General features: G+C 32.4%; 1 protein-coding gene across 3 annotated transcripts in view; it reads left to right on the forward strand.

Annotated features, from left to right (window-relative positions):
* The window catches only part of SESTD1 (SEC14 and spectrin domain containing 1), a 93,174-nt gene that overhangs the window by 56,356 nt on the left and 17,031 nt on the right, over positions 1-19,787 (forward strand). For all 3 annotated transcript variants that reach the window (XM_045559084.1, XM_045559083.1, XM_045559085.1), the window contains 6 exons: positions 20-133; positions 4,687-4,800; positions 6,090-6,187; positions 8,470-8,525; positions 10,915-11,126; positions 17,981-18,103. In XM_045559084.1, coding sequence (XP_045415040.1) covers positions 20-133; positions 4,687-4,800; positions 6,090-6,187; positions 8,470-8,525; positions 10,915-11,126; positions 17,981-18,103 — 717 coding nt within the window. The remainder of the gene's footprint in view (positions 1-19; positions 134-4,686; positions 4,801-6,089; positions 6,188-8,469; positions 8,526-10,914; positions 11,127-17,980; positions 18,104-19,787) is intronic.

The raw sequence follows: 19,787 nt of genomic DNA on the forward strand, positions 1-19,787 counted from the left end.
ATTTTTCTGTATTTTATAGAATGTTGTTCCAGCTGAGGTGTCCCTTGTTTGTGTGGTGAAGCCAGATGAATTCTGGGATAAGAAAGTAACACATTTCTGTTTTTGGAAAGAAAAGGATAGACTTGGCTTTGAGGTAAATATAATCTATAAAAAAAGAACAGAAGTGTGTTATATCTTTAAAAATAGGATTTGCTGGTATTATTTTGTTCAGCATTGGTTACCAAGTGATACTTTAAGCAGTGCTTAATTATTGCTTAGGTAATAATTAGTTTATAGTCAGCACTCAGATACTTACTGAATGAGTTATGATTCTTTGTTAAAGACCACGAAAGCTTTCTTGTTTTCATTTATATCACTACTTGTTAACTCCTTTGAATAAGTAGACCTTTTGTATTTATTAATAAAAATTTCTTATTACATTTCCAAAAGAAAAGTTAACAAATACTAAGAAATCCTAGACATTTGGGAATTGAAGTCAGTGTTGATTTTCCGTGATATATCATAATTATAATTATTTTTTAGTATTTAGCTTGGTTTTGATACATGAAGACAATTACCTGTTATTTACTACTGACTTTCCTCTCTCTCTTTCTCTTTTACTTGTATGAAAGTACATCTTATTATAGGTTAGAAAGAAGCCCTAAGAAAGAATATAAATACAAACAATTTGTTATAGTTTCCCTTCCATACCTATTAATTGCCTTTCCCAGTAGGAGAATTGATAGATACCAAACTTTACAGTGTTTAAGTGTGGAAACTTTGAAGGATACGAAGTCCAACCCCAACCCAGTCTAATATAGACCTATGGACCTTTGGAGTCAGACAATAAAGATTGTCATTTTGGACTTTGTCATCCTATATAGTCATTTTTATTTTCACTGAAGTCAATGTCAGTATATTTTTGGTATGGAGGAAACATCATCAATGAATATTAGAAAGATTTAAGAAAGCCTAGTTTATTCTTTTTTTGGATATATTATATTTGTACATATTTATGGGGTACATGTAAAATTTTGTTACATGCATAGAATGTGTAATGATCAAGTCAGGGTATTTATCATCCTGGTTTATTCTTAAATGAGATAACTTGATGTGTTCCAAAAATGTATAGTTTTTTCTTCACTTTAAAAAAGTTTAACCAATGAAATTCATCCATTTAGTGTGCAGTTCTGAAAGTTCCGACAAACACACAGTTATGAATCTCTTACCATAATCAAAAAATCAGGAAATATCTCATCACTCCCAAAATTCCTCCATACTTTTGTAGTCAACTCCTTCTCCATCTTCAGCCTCTGCTTGGTGGTAGAGGAAAACCGTTTCTCAGCTCAGAAATTGGGGATTCCCATAACTCCCTCCTTAGGTTTGCTATATTGGCTCACAGAACTTATTATAGAATAAGATTCTTTCTTACTATTGCAAGCCTTTAAACGTTTTTCCTTTCATTCCTTTTATAAATGAATGTTTCTAATGATATAGAAATGGTTATTGCTTTTTCGTCAGCCTCCTCTGTCCTTTCTCCTCACTCACTCTCTCAAACATGAGATTATTGCAGTGGAAACTGACATATTTCATCACAGTAGATAGTTCTCTAAATTATTAATTTGAAATGATCTTGATTTTCAGTGTGCCTGTTATTCAAACTATTGTTTCTTTCCACGTACATTACTTAACTTTGAGATACCTTTCGTGTTGATACAGTTCTGTATATCTACATGGCAGATCTACTGTTTGCACTTTGAGTAGCCACCAATGAATTTTATAAAAATATGGGTTTTATAAAATGTTTTATAATGATGTAGAAAATGAATTTTACATAGCTCTTTATGATCTCCCTTGTTTACATCTGTTTTGCATAGCTGAAAATATAGTATTAGGTTGGTGCAAAAGTAATTGCAATTTTAGCATTGTTGAAATGTGCCATTTGATATTGGAATGCATTCTTAAATGTGTTTATGTTAGACATCATTTTTATGTGTATTTCTCGCTTTATTTTTTTTTTTTTTGCTAATCACATTACTTGCTATTTATTTTATATTTATATTGGACTATGGAAATGATGTTAGACAAAAAGCAAATTTGATCAATTTTCTTATTTAAGTTCAATATGGGTTGTAAACTCGCAACATCAACAACACATTTGGCCTACAGTGCAGTGGTGGTTCAAGAAGTTGTGCAAAGGAGACGAGAGCCTTGAAGATGAGTGTAGTGCCTGGCCATCGAAAGTACATTTCTATGGGATTGGTCATTATTTCTAAACCTTTCATTGGACAAAATTAGAAAATATACATATTTGTGAATGTGTGTGTTTTTATTTAAGATGAAATGCATTGTAGAGTTTAAACTTATACTTCTAGTCCAAATTGAGTACCATAAGGGTAACTTTTTTCCTCTGAAATCTTCCTTTCTCCTTCCCCGCAAATCCCATTTTCTTAAGGATGTTGGGGATGGCAGAATTATAATATCTCATATCACTCATATGCTTTGTGCCTCATCAACATGATTACTTGAAAATGTAAAGAATCTAATGTTTTACTTCACTTCATTGTTTATATTGTTTTTTTTCTCATGTCAATTTTGATAAATTACACTTTTTTATAGGAATAAATGCATTTGTTCTAAACACCCATAGTTATTGGCACAAAATTGTTCTGTATCCTTATCTTTTTTTTTTTATATCTACCCAAGATTGTAATTCACTTACTACCTTTTAAACCATTGCTGTCAATGAAGTTGTATTCTCCTTTTCATTCTTACGGTTATTTGTGTCTTTTCTTTCTTCTTGCTTTTCCTTATGAGAACTTTGTTGATTTCATTAGTCTTTTCAAGAAGCAAGTTTTGACTTTTTTGAGCCTCTATAATATTTTTATTTTATATTCCACTAATTTCTTATTTCTCACGTCTTTCCTTCTATTTCTTTGGATTTATTCTGTCTTCTTCCTCACCTAACTTCTTAGGTGAGTCACTTATCTCATGATTCTCCAGCCTTTCTTTCCTAATGTAAATGTTTAAGGCTATTAATTTCCATTTCATGCATTGTTACCAATAGCAATTTGTTGTAAGCTCTAATTTGTTAGAGTCCATTGTTTCTGATAGTTTTATGAATTTTTCATATTGTTTTTGGTATATTCCTGAGGATAATTTTTGCTCCCTGTTCGCAAAGCAGTCTTGGTAATTTTCCCTTATTTATTATTCAAATCCAGGCCAATATAAACTCCAAAACCTTTACTCCTTCTATGATACCATGTAATAGCCCATTCAGCAGAATCCAAAAATTAAGTACCTGTGGCATGGACTACCGGTTGTCTCCCCCAATATCTATTTTTCCTTTCTTCCTCAGTGATAGGACACCTGTTTTTTATAGCTGGGCACATGGTTACCCATGATAAAGACTTCCTTTCCCAACCTTCCTTGAAGCTAGGTATGGCCAAGTGACTAAATTCTGACCAGTGAAATGTTATTATAACTTCATATATAGTATGGATGTATCTAGTTTTGCATATTGGATCTGTTTCTAAATTTTTCTTTTTCTCCTTTCTTTTTCTCTTACTTTCTCTATAAGTCTTCCTTAGGTTTTTTTTTCTTTTTTTAAAATGTCAGTTTTCTTGAGACTAATTTATATAAAGTCAAATTCATACCTTAACATACAGTTTTATGAGATTTTACAAATACACAGTCATAATCTTTGCCACAGTTAAGATACAGAAGAGTTCCAAAAAATTTGCTCCCACATTCTGTAGTTACCCATCAACCATTCGCATCTGGCTTTTCTTCAGCTTCAAACTATTTGGTTTCCCTATGACCTCAGCTCTCTTAGGAGTTCCAAAACAGTTATAATTTTACAGATTATTTGGCTTTTGTTATCATTAGGGAAGGAATACTGCTCTTTCCAGCTGGGCACATTATTTTTCTTATCAAGTCATTTTTAGTAAATTCAAATTTCCATATATCATTTTACATTAACACTAGCATTTGAATATCTCCCACAGATATATTTTCTTTTATATTCAAATGTATCTTCATTGAAATTTTATTTAGTTCTACAGTGGTCTCTTAGATACTTACTTAATTTCTCTTCGAGATCTTTTAAAAATTAGTGTTAAAAGATTATTACTTTAATACGTAAGTTTCAAGTTTATGAATTCTCTGACCTTTTCCCCAATTTTTAGTTCTGATTTTCAAATTAAATATTAGCATATGTTACCCTGAATTACACCCTGCAACTAGAGGACTTGCTGTATTCATATATAATCAAAGGAATGTTAGAAAAACTTTAAAGTGTATAATTTTTTGATTGCCAGATATATTATTTATTATACTTATCACTTTAGTGTACCTAGCTAATTTTGAGGTGATATGAAAATTCTTTGTTCATTACATCATTGTGTTAAGGAATTGACTTTTATTACCAAGAAATTGTTAATACTGATAAAATGTTTTTTGAAAATATTTTAAGTGACCTGCTAGTATCTCTTGTTTTTTAAAATGTGATATTATAGTGTTTGATAGGTTATTTTTTAGCAGGTATCTACAACTTACTGAATTGATTTTAAATGTTATATTTACTAAATGATGTGTCATCATGTTTGAAATAATATTGCATATTTTCACCCAATTTTACCTAGTCATTACATACATGAACTTTAACAGTGGTTTACTAAATATAATCTTTTCTTTCTTTCTTTTTAGGTTATTTTAGTGTCTGCCAATAAGTTGACTCGTTACATAGAACCATGCCAATTAACAGAAGATTTTGGTGGGAGTCTCACCTATGATCACATGGACTGGTTGAATAAGAGACTGGTTGGTATATTACAATGAGATAAAATGTTATTGCATATCAATAAGATATTTTGATAACTTTATCATTTTAATCAACTAAAAATGTAGATTATTGCCCTTTTTACAAAAATGGAGTAGTACCTACCACGTTATAGCTTATGGACAAGTACAGTGGAGTCGGACTTATTAATACTTGATTACAATCCTGATGCCAGTTGCTAAGTATATGACCTTCAGCAATGTATTGAATCTCTCCTTGCCTTGTTCTCCACATCTCCAATATGGTGATAATAGTACTTACCTTGTGAGACTGTGGGGATATAAAGCACTTAGAGCAGCACCTGAAGGGATACAGTAGCACCATATAAGTGTTAGCTATTACTATTGCCATTAGCAGCATTAGTAAAAGTTGTAAATTTTTTCAGTAGAATAGCAGAGTAGCATAATTTCTTGAGAGGCAATCTAGTTGATATACCATTTTCAGAGGATATTTAAACAACTGGAATTAGCAACTTGAAAAGGAGTTTGACAGATTAATTTTTATCATTTCTGAAAATGTATCTTTTTTGTCAGTCCAGACTTTTGAAATCAGCTACTGTATATAATTCAGTGTTGTGTTAATGAACTGCTAAAAGAACAAACTTCAAATTAACTCAGTTTAGATTACATGCTAATTTTACAGGAGAATAGTAAACTTCTGGTTTTCTCTGAATGGATAACCATTTCCATTTTCACTATATTTGAAAAGTATTACCAGACAAGTGGTTGTCTACTTTATTACATATCAACATACTTGCCCAAATACCTTTTTAGAAATATTTGAAGAAATCATATTAAAATTGTAACTAATTTATTTTTATGCTACATACTTGTATATAAAACTTTTAAGCATTACAAGTAAGCAACATGGATTAGTGATAGAATAATATAAAGAAATGCTTTATAACTGGTATTAGAGGCTTAGAACTTGTCTAAATAACATTCATATAATTACAGCTGTCATTGATGCAAATGTTTCTCAGAGAAACACAGGAATAAAAATAAAACTGGTCACAATGGAGAATAAACATAATTTATGATTTTAAATTTTAAAAATTCCGTATTCATTTAAACTAGTCATTATTTTAGGAAGCAGTTTTGTCTTCTCTTGTATACAGTGTTGTGCTGTTATGGGCTGAATTTCACTAAGTGATGTCAAGGAAAGAAAGGGAATCCTGGCTGGCTAATTCTATTGCTCTTAACTGATGATCTTCATTACATATTAATTTTTAAGATTATTCTTAGTATGTTAATAAAATCTCATATTGTAGGTTTTTGAGAAGTTTACAAAGGAATCTACATCATTATTGGATGAACTTGCTTTGATTAACAATGGAAGTGATAAAGGAAATCAGCAAGAGAAAGAAAGGTAGGTGGCTAGAGGCCTGCAATTATATCTTTGCCAAGCTATGATTAATATCATAAAAGATGCCTCTATGTTAATGTAAGCTAGAAGAACTACAGTAAACAAGTCTGCATTCAGTCAAAAATCAAATTCATGAGAATTTACATGTAAAACATATTGATTTGAATCAGTTTCTGTACAAAAGCTATTTTTTGATGAATAGTAATGTATTTACCTTTTTCTGACACTGTAAAATGTTCAGTTACAAGAATATATTTTCAAAATGAAACAATTTTCTACCTTTTTAGAGTTCTGGTCTTTGCTATTGAAGAATATGAAAAAGGTTGCAGCTTGAAATAAAATTATTTTAACCTTATTTAAATACATTAGCACTTAAATGTCTAGCTTGTAGAACTTTCTCTGTCCTTTGTAAAATATGTGATATTCATCAGTTCAACTTGGCAAATTTAGTGTTTTATGGCATGGGATGAAGTAATAGTTGAGTTGTATTATCTAAATGTAACTACCTAGATTTATCATTTTAACAGATTTCCGTTGACCTTTACAACCTTGTCAGGTTTCATTTTTCTGATAGTACACCAAGTTCCTCTCCACGGGTAAAAAGCACTTTAGGAAGCAAATTAGCTCTTCCTGGTCTCCTGATTATTACTGGTCACTAGAACAGTAATTTTTCATTAAGAAATTTGAAAGAATCAACAATCATGCTTGTCTATCTCCTTTGAATCTGACCTTCAAAATACAATGGAACGTTGGTAGAATGCTTCCTGTTAGTCTATAAATCTACATGTAGTCACATATTAATTGAGATAATAAAATAAGAGAGACACAACAAGATCATAGTTTTAACACCCAATTTTGATTAAAACAAAGTCAAAATGTGAAAAAAAATGGTTTGAATGTAAATCTAGTTAAAGTTAACCATGGGAGTTAGGAACATTACTATCCTATAGATGCCATATAAAAACATAAAATTATAAAAATTTTGCATATATATTAATATAAATATATAATGGTGCGTATGGGTATCACACACATATATGCTATGGTTTAGGAATTGAAAATGTTACACGAGTTACTTAATAACAATTAGCTGAACTTCTTTGCTCTCTGATTAGTCTATCACATTAAATTTGATATTTCTTAGTTATATTCCCCAGGAAAGACATCCCCAGAGGGTAACTGTAGAAAATGAGTTCATAGTCAAAGAGTTTAATGCTGTTGACTATTATTTCCCCCCTGAGAATGACTTGTGAACATTGCAGATTACAGGTTCTGAGGAAGCACTACAGAAAAGAAACCTGTTCAATTGCTTCCTTAAAACTTCTCATGTGGCAATGGGACCCCTTTTCTTTCACCTAATAATATCATTTTGTATTTTGGGAAACACTTTAGAAAATGTTGGTTTGCAAGACTACATCAGTATCAAATGAAATCTTGTAGTTGCCAGTCCTTCCTCAAGGAATTTAAATATTATTGCTTAGTTTCTTTTAAACCCAGGATAATAAAGTTCCTCCTCTTACAAATTTTCATAAACTTTCTTTCTTTATGTCAGTCGTCAGGAAGCATCTAGCTATACAAGATATGAGGGCCTAATCAACTGATTTAGCTCAAGACCAGTCAGTTACAGCTGCACAGTCCTTGGCTTTGACTTTCCTTCATCTTTTCTTTCCCATATGTGGTTAAGAAATAAAGACAAAAGTCCAACCGCACAAGAAACATAAATAGAATAGAAAAGAGAGTACAACTTCTAGGACACACACACACACACACACACCCCTGAAATATTAGAATATTTGCATCAGAGGTTGCTGTGGGTAAGTAAAGTTTTGATTGGATGATAGCCCCATACATTTTTAATGTTGCATTTCTGGGTTACTGTATAGGTACAGATTTCATTTTGAATCTTCTGATCTGTAGTCAGAAGCCTTATCCATTACAGACCCTGGCCCCATGCTATAAATTTCATTTTGAAACAAATATCCAGTGGATAAATACTAAATGGATCACTTTGATACATTGGAAATAATACTATAATTAATAACAATAAACTATATATTTCCAAGTAGTATACTTTATGATTTATCACATTGGTATTTCTCTGGCTACTAGTATTTAATTTTTTCTAATGGACTTCCTTATGCTTAAGAGAAATTAGCATGGTAGTGTAATATGCTTCAGATTTTCATATTTGTGTGCCCCTGTTTTGATATGTATATATAAAGGAATTTCTTCAGTTATATGGATAGAAATACAACTTTAAAAATTACTCTTTTGATGTTTGCCAGGTCTGTGGATTTAAACTTTCTTCCATCAGTTGATCCTGAAACAGTCCTTCAGACAGGTAAGCCGAAAAGAACATATTTATTAGTGATCATAATCCAGTAAGCCAATTGGATTGGTTGGTTCATTAAATAAACGTTAATTCAGCATGCATGTGGTACTTGTGGTAGGAACTCAGGAGGAAATTTTTCAGACTGCTTTTTGGTTTAACCTGACAGTGTGTTAACATACCTGATAATATTTAAAAAATTTAATAATGATAAATTATTTAGATTATTTCCTTATCTGCAAAATAAAGATAAAAATTTCTATTTCAGTGGGTTGCTAAAGGAATTACTGAATATTTATTATGTGCCAGGCATTGCATTTTTATGTATTTTCATATTTCATTCATAGCAACCCTTTGAGATAGTTAGTATTATTTTCTCTATTTGGTGCTTGCGGAAGCCAAGGCATAGAGATATAAAATAATTTGCTCAAGATCAAGCCATCAAACTAGTAAGCTCTATCACCATAGCTCAAAACAAGTCTAAATTCAAAGCCATTAGCTAAATCGTTCTACAGTTATCTATGTAAAAATACCAAGCACCTTCTTATGCCCTTGCACATAGTGAGTGCTCAGTGCTGCCTGGTATGTATATTCCAGCCCAGTTATCTCTAGTAGTAGTTTCACAAATTCTAGGAGAACAAATCGTGATTATTTACAATGGAAATACCTTAATTTTATTTCTAATCCATCTTTTTCTATTAGCTCATAATTCTAGTGCTACTGTGTACCAGGCACTGTTCTAAGCACTTTACATATGTTAATTCATTTCTTCACCACAATACCGTGAAGTAGGTACTATTATCGTCCCAATTTTAGGATGGAGAAACTAAAGCATAAAAAGGTTAAGTAACTTATGTAGGCTATACAGCTAGTAAATACTTGAGTTGGGCCTTGAATAGAGGCAGTTTGGTTTCAGAGTATATTCTTTGAAATCATTATGTTGTGCTGCTTCTCTAATGGAAACAGTATCCACAAGGAAAATGTTAAGGATAATAGCTGTCAAAGTAGAAAAAAATAAGTGTATTCTGATATTAATGGCTTTTATGAATATATATAAAAAGACTTTGCACAAATCTTTAAAACAGGTATCTTTCCAATTATAAAATGTAATGAAGAGTAAAGAAATAAATTCTGAATATCTTTGTTGTATTGACTCAGTTGTCCTATGTTTTTCCAGTATGATATGTCTTATTTCCTTGGATGACAAATAAATACTTGTAATCTCTGAATTATTATGTGTTTAAAAGGTACAGTAGACTGTTAGTAAGTAATAATACTGCTCTAAACTTAAATCTTAATTCCATGTATCTATTTAACATTTTGAAAGCTGCTTATTTTAAGCCATTGAATTAAGAGGCTTTTAAAGTTTGCATTTTAAAATTAACTTTATATGCTACTAGGTCCTGTTTTATATGGTTTTAACTCATAAAGTAGGGATTGAAAGAGCGTATAAAACAGATTTAGAATAATCTTGGATATCTTTTAGAAATTGGTGATACTTCCAAACCATAATACAAGTTCTGTTTCTATATTGAAAGCCATTTAAATTTAGGATATTTTTCTAAGTAAAGAAAGAAAATTTAGATATCTGTATGTTGTTTTTGTATCTAAATATTAATCAGAATAGTTTTATTCTAGAAAATAATTTTACCTTGTTTACTTTCAAGGTTAATACCTGTAGCTTTAGATGTTGCACATTCAACAATTTTAATTTCTCAGGTATGAGTGGATTTTCTACATGAGTTAGCTGTAATTGAATCGCATTCAGTGCAGTTCCAATGCCAGTATGGCCCATTGTGATTCACAGTTAATGTGTTGTGGATATTCTTATAAATAGAGATTATTTAAATATTATTTTGTACCACTAATAAAAATTCTCCCTTTAATCATACATTTGTTACAACTTTTTCTTTAAGCACTGTGATTGAGAATATGGATTAATACTGAAATCTTACAACATATTGCTTGGATTAATACCATCAGACAGAAATCCTAGAGTATAATTTTGCTCTATAGGGAAATAGGATTGGTTGGCACAGTATCCTGAGAAATGAATCTACCCATAACAAGAATCTGATAGATAAGTAGAAGATATACATATTTCATATATATACTATATTTACTGCATAGATAGCATATATATGGTATGTATATTTATGATATAGCATTTTAATATACTATCTAACTTGTATAGTATATATGTGCACATATGTACACACATACATGCAGTTTTTCTGTTTATTGTGATACCTAAATTTTTAAATTGCATTTCAGTATTCATGACCTGGTAGGTAGGTAGGTAGACAGGTTTTAAAAACAAGGGACTAGAATTGAGAAGATTGAGAAGTCAGAATTTTATTTCTTTATAGATATTAATTATAAGTATCTTTTATTTGTCCAGGGCATGAATTGTTATCCGAATTACAGCAGCGGCGATTTAATGGCTCAGATGGAGGCGTCTCCTGGTCTCCTATGGATGATGAGCTGCTCGCCCAGCCACAGGTTATGAAATTACTAGATTCACTCCGAGAGCAATATACCCGCTACCAGGAAGTTTGTAGGCAACGCAGTAAGCGCACACAGTTAGAAGAGATTCAACAGAAGGTGATGCAGGTAGGTGTCTGATTTGAATATATTTAACTCTCTTTAATTCTAAATTTTTTTCCCTGAGAATTTCTACTATGTGACTGACTTTTTACCAAGTTTTATTTATACTCTACAGAGAACCTTAGACGTATCAAACTGGATGCTGAAACTATTTTTAATTATGTATCTTTTTACAAATAGTATTTGCATTAAAATTATTTCTACAGTGATGACTGAGCATTCAGCTCACTCTAACAGAATGAACTTCTGAAATAACTAGTTGTTGGAAACATCATTAGTGGTCTCAGTGTATTCTTTTGATACATTAACATTTGATTATTGAAATTTGATTTATTCTTAATTTTCAATAACTTGTTAGTTGTTTTGTTTATTTGGGCATTTTGAAGAGTTTTTCTGTCCTAGCAAAATAATATGTGTAATGCAAGTAATTTTAATATTAAATTTATTTTTTATGATACTGATAGGAAATATTAAATGTATTTCTTATGAATATTTAGTTTCTTTTGAAATTGACTTTTATAGGAAAAGTAGGCTAAAATACTAAAAGTTAATACCAGAGAAAGACATTTGTATTATTTAGATTACACTCTGGATTTTTTTTTTTTTTTTTTTGAGACAGAGTCTTGCTCTGTTGCCCAGGCTAGAGTGAGTGCTGTGGCGTCAGCCTAGCTCACAGCAACCTCAAACTCCTGGGCTTAAGCGATCCTTACTGCCTCAGCCTCCCAGGTAGCTGGGACTACAGGCGTGTGCCACCATGCCCAGCTAATTTTTTCTATATATATTTTAGTTCGCCAGATAATTTCTTTCTATTTTTTTAGTAGAGACGGGGTCTCACTCTTGCTCAGGCTGGTCTCGAACTCCTGACCTCGAGCGATCCACCCGCCTCGGCCTCCCAGAGTGCTAGGATTACAGGCGTGAGCCACCACGCCTGGCCACACTCTGGATTTTTATCTGTTGAATAATTAAGAAAATAAATTTTTTAAATGTTTTATTTAAAAAATACAAGTTAGAAACATCCTAATGTTTTTATCTAGATTCATTTATTCACTGGATAAGTATTTATTAAGTGTTTATTATGTGGAAGGCATTGTGTTAGGCTTTATACAAGATATAAAGGTAGACTTGGCTTTTGCTATCAATAAGTGTAAGGAGAGAAAGTGTTAAGTGTCACAAAGACAGGACTGAAGTGCTATGGGCATTTAGAGGAGATTATTTCTGTGGCTGCAAACAATCTGGGAAGACTTAGTGGGGGAAGTAGCACTTGAGCTTGTCCTCCAAGAATATGTGTGATTTCACCATGCAGTGATAGGTTTTTAAAGAATTGGCATTTTGTGGAGGATAAAGAATAGCATGAGTAAACAATAAAAGCATGAAATCCCAAGCTGTGTTGAAGAAAAAGGAAGCAGTAGGCACAGTGGGAAGTTTATGGCCTTTTTGAGTCATAGAGCGTGATCAGAGAGCATGATCTCAGTCCCAGTTCCTGCATTTATTAACCGTGTGATCGTAGTCACATTACTGTACCTACCTGAGCCTTGTTAATCTGTCTTCTTTATTTCTTCTCTTCCTCTCCATCTTTTCCTATTTTCCTTCTTTCCTTAATTGAAACAGGGAAAACAATTATAAGTATTTTATTTGTAAAGAGCATTCCTTGTTATACCTCTTTTGAAAGGTTAGTGCTTGGGAAAAACCCAGCCATCAATTAATGGTAACTATTATATTTATTTCTACTGAACTAGACTCTACTTTAAAGGTCTAATTCAGTTGTTAGCAAACCTTTTCTGTAAAAGGACAAATATTTTGGCTTTGTGTACCAATATAGTCTTTGTTGTGGCTATGGCTACTTAACTCTCCTGTTAGAGTCAAGAGCAGACATAGACGTTATATAAATTAATGTGCATGGCTGTTCTTCAATACAACTTTATTTACAAAAACAGGTGGTGAGTCAGAATTGGTCTGCAGAATTGATCTAGTTTATAACCTCTGAACTAGAGCATCAGGATGTCATGGGAAAAAAAACTTGAAAAGAAGGAAGGAGTTGGATCATGGAAGATGTTAAATTTCCAGGCAAAAGGATTTAGGCTTTATTCCATGATAACCACATGTAAACTGGAAATTTCTGAGCATATATTATGTGTGACTTTTCTTGTATAAGTTAAAGGACATTTTATATTAAACCTAGGTAAGCTTTGGCCAATTAGCTTGAGATTATCTCAGAAAACCACAAAGATGCAATAGAATAGTGGTACAAAATTCAGACTCTGAACCTGGGGAATCTGGGTCCACCCTCTTCTTCCCCTTACAAGCTGCTTGACTTTTGGACCAGAGTCCTAGTTTCCCCATCAGCAAACAGAGCATATTAATAACAAAAACAATAATAATAATACCTACTTAATTGGACTGTTACAAGGATTAAAAAAGATAATTTTTATAAAATGTTTAGTGCCTGGAAGATAATGAGTCCTCTATTAATAAGTAGATTAGTTTACTCATTCAAAACGAATGTCTACAACAGTGTGACATTGTGTTAGGCTCAGGAATGTAGTGGTAAGTAAAATAGACAAGGTTCTCACCTTTATGGTACATAATAACATGATGACACACAGAGTTGTGAAATTACAACTGTGCCAAGTGCTGCCAAGGGTGATGGGAGTAGGGTTAGGATAAGTAAATGGAATTCAAAATACAATCAAAAGGATTAGCTTTAGAATGGGAAAGGGAAAACTCCTTTGTTGTAACGGGAGGAAGGATGGCTAGGTTGAATCCAGAGGTGCCTCCGTGTGCAAATCAAGCATCAGGAAGCTGAAAGAGTTAATGTGTGATGTGTTCTCTTTTTTTGCATGAGAGAAAAAGCCACCTGCCTGGTGATATGGATTGGGGGGTAATTGAAGAGGATCAAAGGTTTGAATGGAGTGGAGGTGATTCAAAATTTTCTCTGTAGGGGAATGGAAGGGTAAAATTGTCACTGTCAACCTAAATAACAAACAGAAAGAAGCTCTCTAAAAGAAAATGATGTTTATTTGGGAATAGAGCCTTGCAATGGGAATACATGTGCCAGAGCAAACTATGTGTGTATTCAGGGAGATTAAGGAATACAAAGGTTTTTGAAGGGAAAAAAAATGAGGAAGATTACATAATTGTTTTGAAATAATTATCCTTGGCTACAAAGATCAATAACAAGGGTGATGCCATTCTGAGGTTGGACAGGCAGTTGCTGGGCACATGTTCTCATAGAAGTGTTTTTTGTGTAAAGTTGTGATGGCCTTTGTGCAAGGCTGGGGTTTTTGTAGTCTTTTGTGATAGTTTTGGTTATCAGGCATACCCTGATGAAAACCCTCTCTTCACGGCCTTCCCCAGGTCTATTTGTCACAGGTTTTGTTTGTTTGTTTGTTTTTAAAAACTCCATTTTGCTCTGACAACTTTCATATCACAGAAATGTAGTTGTATTTTGGGGTAATATTGATCTTAAATTTATGGTAGAATCTTTCTGGCTTTTTAAGTGACCCTGTCTGACAATTTGTGGCTGGCTGTTGTGGTACAGGCACAGAGATAGAATTCATCCCGCATGTGTGCTTTGCTAAATGGCATAAATGAGTATGACAGAAAGACAGAGGGGCAAAGGAATTAATGTTTGGGCAAACACATTTTTGAAATAATGGGCCAGCTCAATTGGGTAAGGAAGAAATTGGAGAAATGAGATGATGATTATATTTATAACAATGGTGTATGATGGCAACGAGATTATTAAAAACAAGTAAACTTCATTATAATTCAATCTGCTTTACGCGGGTTACAGTAAATTGGTTAGAACATTAATAATCACCATATAACGTTTCCTGCACTCTGTTTTTCACAGCTCATATTTTAAGGAAATATTTATTTCCCTTGCCAAAATGACTACTATATTGTAACATATATTGAACCTATACAGTAATATACATTTAACTACATAATAACATATATTGATCACACAGAGCATGAATTATACTGTCTTCAGTCTTGCAAATTTGAGGAAAATGTAAAAATATTTTTTTTTTGCTTCCATAGAGATAATTATAAATTCGATATCTCTATTTATGTTAAATCAGTGAAAATTGAATTGTTCCAAATTTATTTTTTTACTGACTTATCACTGAAAACATAATGCAAGAGAATTGATAGCTCTGATACATAAACTGTATGATAAATAGTAACTATTATAGTTATCAGTCACTTACTCCCCGTGGTTCAAATCGGTAGCACTGACTTCATGTGGTATGCAAAGGTTCTCCATATTGCGGCTGCTGTTACAGTTAAAAATTCGATTTCACATGCTTCTGGGTAGGAGACAATGCCACTTCACTGAAATGTGCTGTCGTTATTCTCATTGTTTACTATGGCAGTAATTACTGCCAGCACTGCAAACGTCATTTCGAGAATCATACATGCGCGTTTCTTCTTTGTAGAGAGAGATCATAGATGCCAAATAGGATACACTCAGAGTTGCATAAGCATACAGCTGGAGGCTATGTTTTCAGTTCCTCATACTCTTTCTCCAGGTCACATGCTTGACATTTGCTTGATATGTCTGTCCTTCTGCCTGGTTTGACCTTGCATACTTCCAGATATTCTCTCATACAGCCTTTAGAAATCAGCCTGGCTATGAAAGAAGGTTGGGTAGTCATAAGCATTTTTGGCCTGTGCAAGCATTTGTCGTGGTAGATTTTAAGAGCACATCTCCAAGGTTATACTTTGCATATAAATGTAACCATTGGAGGGGTCACATTGATACAGATTGGGCATAGAACTATTTTTGCAGTAAGTTAATATTCAGATTGATTGAGCAAGATGTCCTGATTGAAATTACATTTTATAACCTAGTTTGGCAAACAGCCATTATTAATGCATTTAAATAGACTTGTTTACTGGGGCATCAACCTCAATTTGCATCATTTTTATTAGAAATAGTCATACATTTACTATGTCTGCATTACTGATGTTGCATACTAAGGGAAACTACTTTCAGCATACATTAAAGCTATATATACATGTACTTGACTATATAACTGTTTTTTTGTGGCAAGGAGATGTCTTTGCTTTATTTAAAATTTATTTTTAAATTTATGGCTCTTTGAAAATTCCATGCTAATGAATTGTTTTTTTCCCCCAGCTATGATGATTTTATTAATCTGCTTCTTTTGTTTATAGACTATTCTAAAATCAAAGTCTAAATGTTTGAATGGTGTTGTCTTAAATTTCTAAAAACAATATAGACAATATAATAATACATTATTAATTAGTTTAAAAATTTTAAGATGCTTTTGTTAAACTATTTTTAGAATTTAGATATTTCTAGTGAAATTATTAATTATGTCAATTATTTAAAATACATAAAAACACTGAGATAAAATGATTAAGTATTTTAAATAATCTCAGTGTTTCTATATTCGTATTTGTAACACATAGTAAGTAATAAATGAGAAGCAGTTGATTCCCAAGAAGGAAATGGAAAATTGTTTTGAAATGTTTACCTAAGTTTCCTTAAAATTTATTCTTTTATTTACATTTTTTTAAAGTATTGAATACAACAGTTAGTTCAGGGACTTTCCTAAGAAACTCAGGGTACTTATTGTAAAATGCAGATGTGAGAGACTTTATAAATGAGTGGACAGAAGGAACTAGGCTACAGAAAAAGTGGGAAAAACAAAGAGGCTAGCATTTATTCATATCACTGAGTGTGCAAAGTGTCTTACGTGTAATGACTGGTATAATCCTGACAACAACCCTGTATGGTAGGTATCAGTAACACCATTTTAAAGATGAGGGACCAAAGTCTTTCAACTAATAGGATCAGAGCCACAATTCTGACTCACGCACAGTGCCTGCTCCATGTAGCACTGCTCATCTGTCTCTTTTGTGAAAGAGGGATACTTCCCACAGGCCAACAGGGAGAAATCAATTCCTACTGCCCTGCCCTTCCAGAGATAGCTCAAACAAAAGATTAAAGCAGAAAAAGTAGAGATGTTGAGGAATAAACCATGGCATTCTAAAGAGTACCTGATAATAGAAGGCATAACTTTCAGTGTCCTTGAGTTTAGTGACTCTTATAATGGGCCTAGCACTGTGGGCTATGAAGTTGTAATGCCAGAGTGTCTCCCCTACCTGCCCCATTCAGATCTCCCAACCTTACCCTTGCTTCAGGGACTCGACAGAAGAGGAACTCCTAACGCTGTCATCCTGGTAGACTGTAGCCTCCTCCCTATATCCTTCTGAGTAGACTGGTTAGAGCCTCTTGTGGATCTGAATATATAGTTAGTTGATCCTAAGAAGCCTCCTAGAGGGTGTTATAGTAGTATAATTCTACAGTTAGTTTTTAATTTTCTTTTCTAAGTGAGAAAGTAGTATATTAACTTTATATTAGTGAAGTAACTAAATTTATATTAGTTAATTTATACATTCAGTTTTATTAATGCTTTGGGAAGAACATTAGATTATGAGTCAGGACACATGGCTTTTAGTCTTAGTTTTTCAATGATGGATTATGTTACCTTGGACAAGTCATTTAATTTCTCTGAAAATCAGGTTTTTTAGTTAATTTTTAATCTTTTATAGAAGCAGTCCAGATTTGTTTTAGTCTGGTAGATGATCAGATAGCTGAAAGGCTAAGGTGTTATAGTGTACATTTTTCCAAATTAAGGTTTTGGAAATGTTGTCCCATTATAGCTGTGTAATTCTAAAAGAAACAGTTACTGCCTATGAAAATAGAATTTAAAGAATTTAAATTAAAAATACTGGAGGAACTTTGGGAGGGGGAAAAACAATTAAAATGAAAGTTTGGAAAGCTTTTGATCATTTAAAAATTTTATCTCAACTTTCATTTATAGGTTGTGAACTGGCTTGAAGGGCCTGGATCAGAACAACTAAGAGCCCAGTGGGGGATTGGCGACTCCATTAGGGCTTCCCAGGCCCTACAACAGAAGCACGAAGAGATCGAGAGCCAGCACAGTGTGAGGGGCTTTTTCCTCTGCAAGTCACAATGCTGTTATGAACGTGCATACTTAGTAGCATATGTGGTGCTAAGTGATAAGTTGCTATAAGTTTTGGTATAGGGGCATAAAGTACAGTATGTTAAATGCTTAGAAGTTATAAAGTACATTTGAACACTTAGTAAATATTCATTAAATGGTTGGTTTTGGTTTTATCTCCAATACAGTTTAATTATTTTTTATAGAAGCACAATTTGTATGAAATTTGAAAAGCTACAGTGACAGAAAAAAAGAGGTATCACAAGATTTGGGGTCATCTAAAGATAGTACATATATAGTTCTTGCAATTTTTCTAATTAGTACTTGTAAAAGACTTAAAAATGAAATCTCAAAATTGAAAATTTATGTTTTATGCATTTCACAGGTTCCAACATAATAATAGTTCTTTTATGCTAAAAAAAATCATATTTAATAATTTATATTTAACTTACCTTGTTCCTAAGGATATAATCTTTTAATTCTCTTGGTACTTTTTAAAAAACTTAATGCTGTTTTTTTTTTTTAACATAGATTGTGATTAATTTGAACCTAATGGATTGTTCTGGAGCATGTTACTATAGTATAGAGTCTCTTATTTGTTCCTCTATTTAGTTCCTGAAAACAGTATTTACATGAGAACATGCTAGACTTCATCTACAATAAGATTCTGTTGTGAAAGTATCCCAAAAGTTCTTTTAGTAAAGGTCCATGACACATGAAGATCCTAAAGACAATATTTATATTTTATTACTTTTAAAAGATACTAAGAGAAATAATTGTAGTTAGAAATTGGATTATATATGTACTGTACTATATATACATTCACAAAAGGAATCAAAAAGTACATTTTACATTGCATATAGTATGGATGAAATTACAGATGGTATATACATAGAGATTCCTGTCTTTAGATGTTTGTTTTTATGTTTTTAATATATTTATAAGGTTTAAAATCAGCTTAAAGAAACAAATTGCTTACAGGTGGCCTTTTCCATGTGCTTAAGCATACTTGTAAGGTGAAATCAGTACACAGAATTTTTTAATTGGAAAGGACCTTATAGATTATTCTAACCTGCCACCTTATTTTATAGATGAAGAAACTGGGACACTACATTTTTTGATCAATGAGTAGCTGGACTAGGGTTAAAACACAGATCTCCTATTACCTGGTGGGATCCTTTCTCTCTGGCTGTCTTAGAGAACCCTTCTGAATTTCATGGATATGCTTAAGATATAGCATTTTTTTTCATTCTTATACTCTTAATACTTGAGGACATATACACATCTGTTGACATCTGCATTCATAGACATGCTTTCCAAAGAATAGAAACATTGATGGCTTATCACAGACCTCTTTAACTCCAATGTGAGATTTGGGATTTGTTTCAAAATTGGGAGGTAGGGACAGAATAGATGAAACAGGATTTGCCATGAGTTGATATTTATTGAAGCTGGATGATACATGGGGGTTCATTATACTGTTCTTTCCAACTTGAATAGGTTAGAAATTTTCTACCTTGAAAGGTTTAAAAAAGAAGATTGTACTATTTTAACCAATAGATGGCACTACCTTGTCACCTTGAGGATAGGTTGGTTGATGGTGAATGAATGTAATAACTTATGATGTCTAAGATATTCTAATATTTCATTTAAAGCTCTCTTTTCT

This window comes from Lemur catta, chromosome 8, assembly GCF_020740605.2.
Source record: "Lemur catta isolate mLemCat1 chromosome 8, mLemCat1.pri, whole genome shotgun sequence".
NCBI classification, from domain to species: Eukaryota; Metazoa; Chordata; class Mammalia; order Primates; family Lemuridae; genus Lemur; species Lemur catta.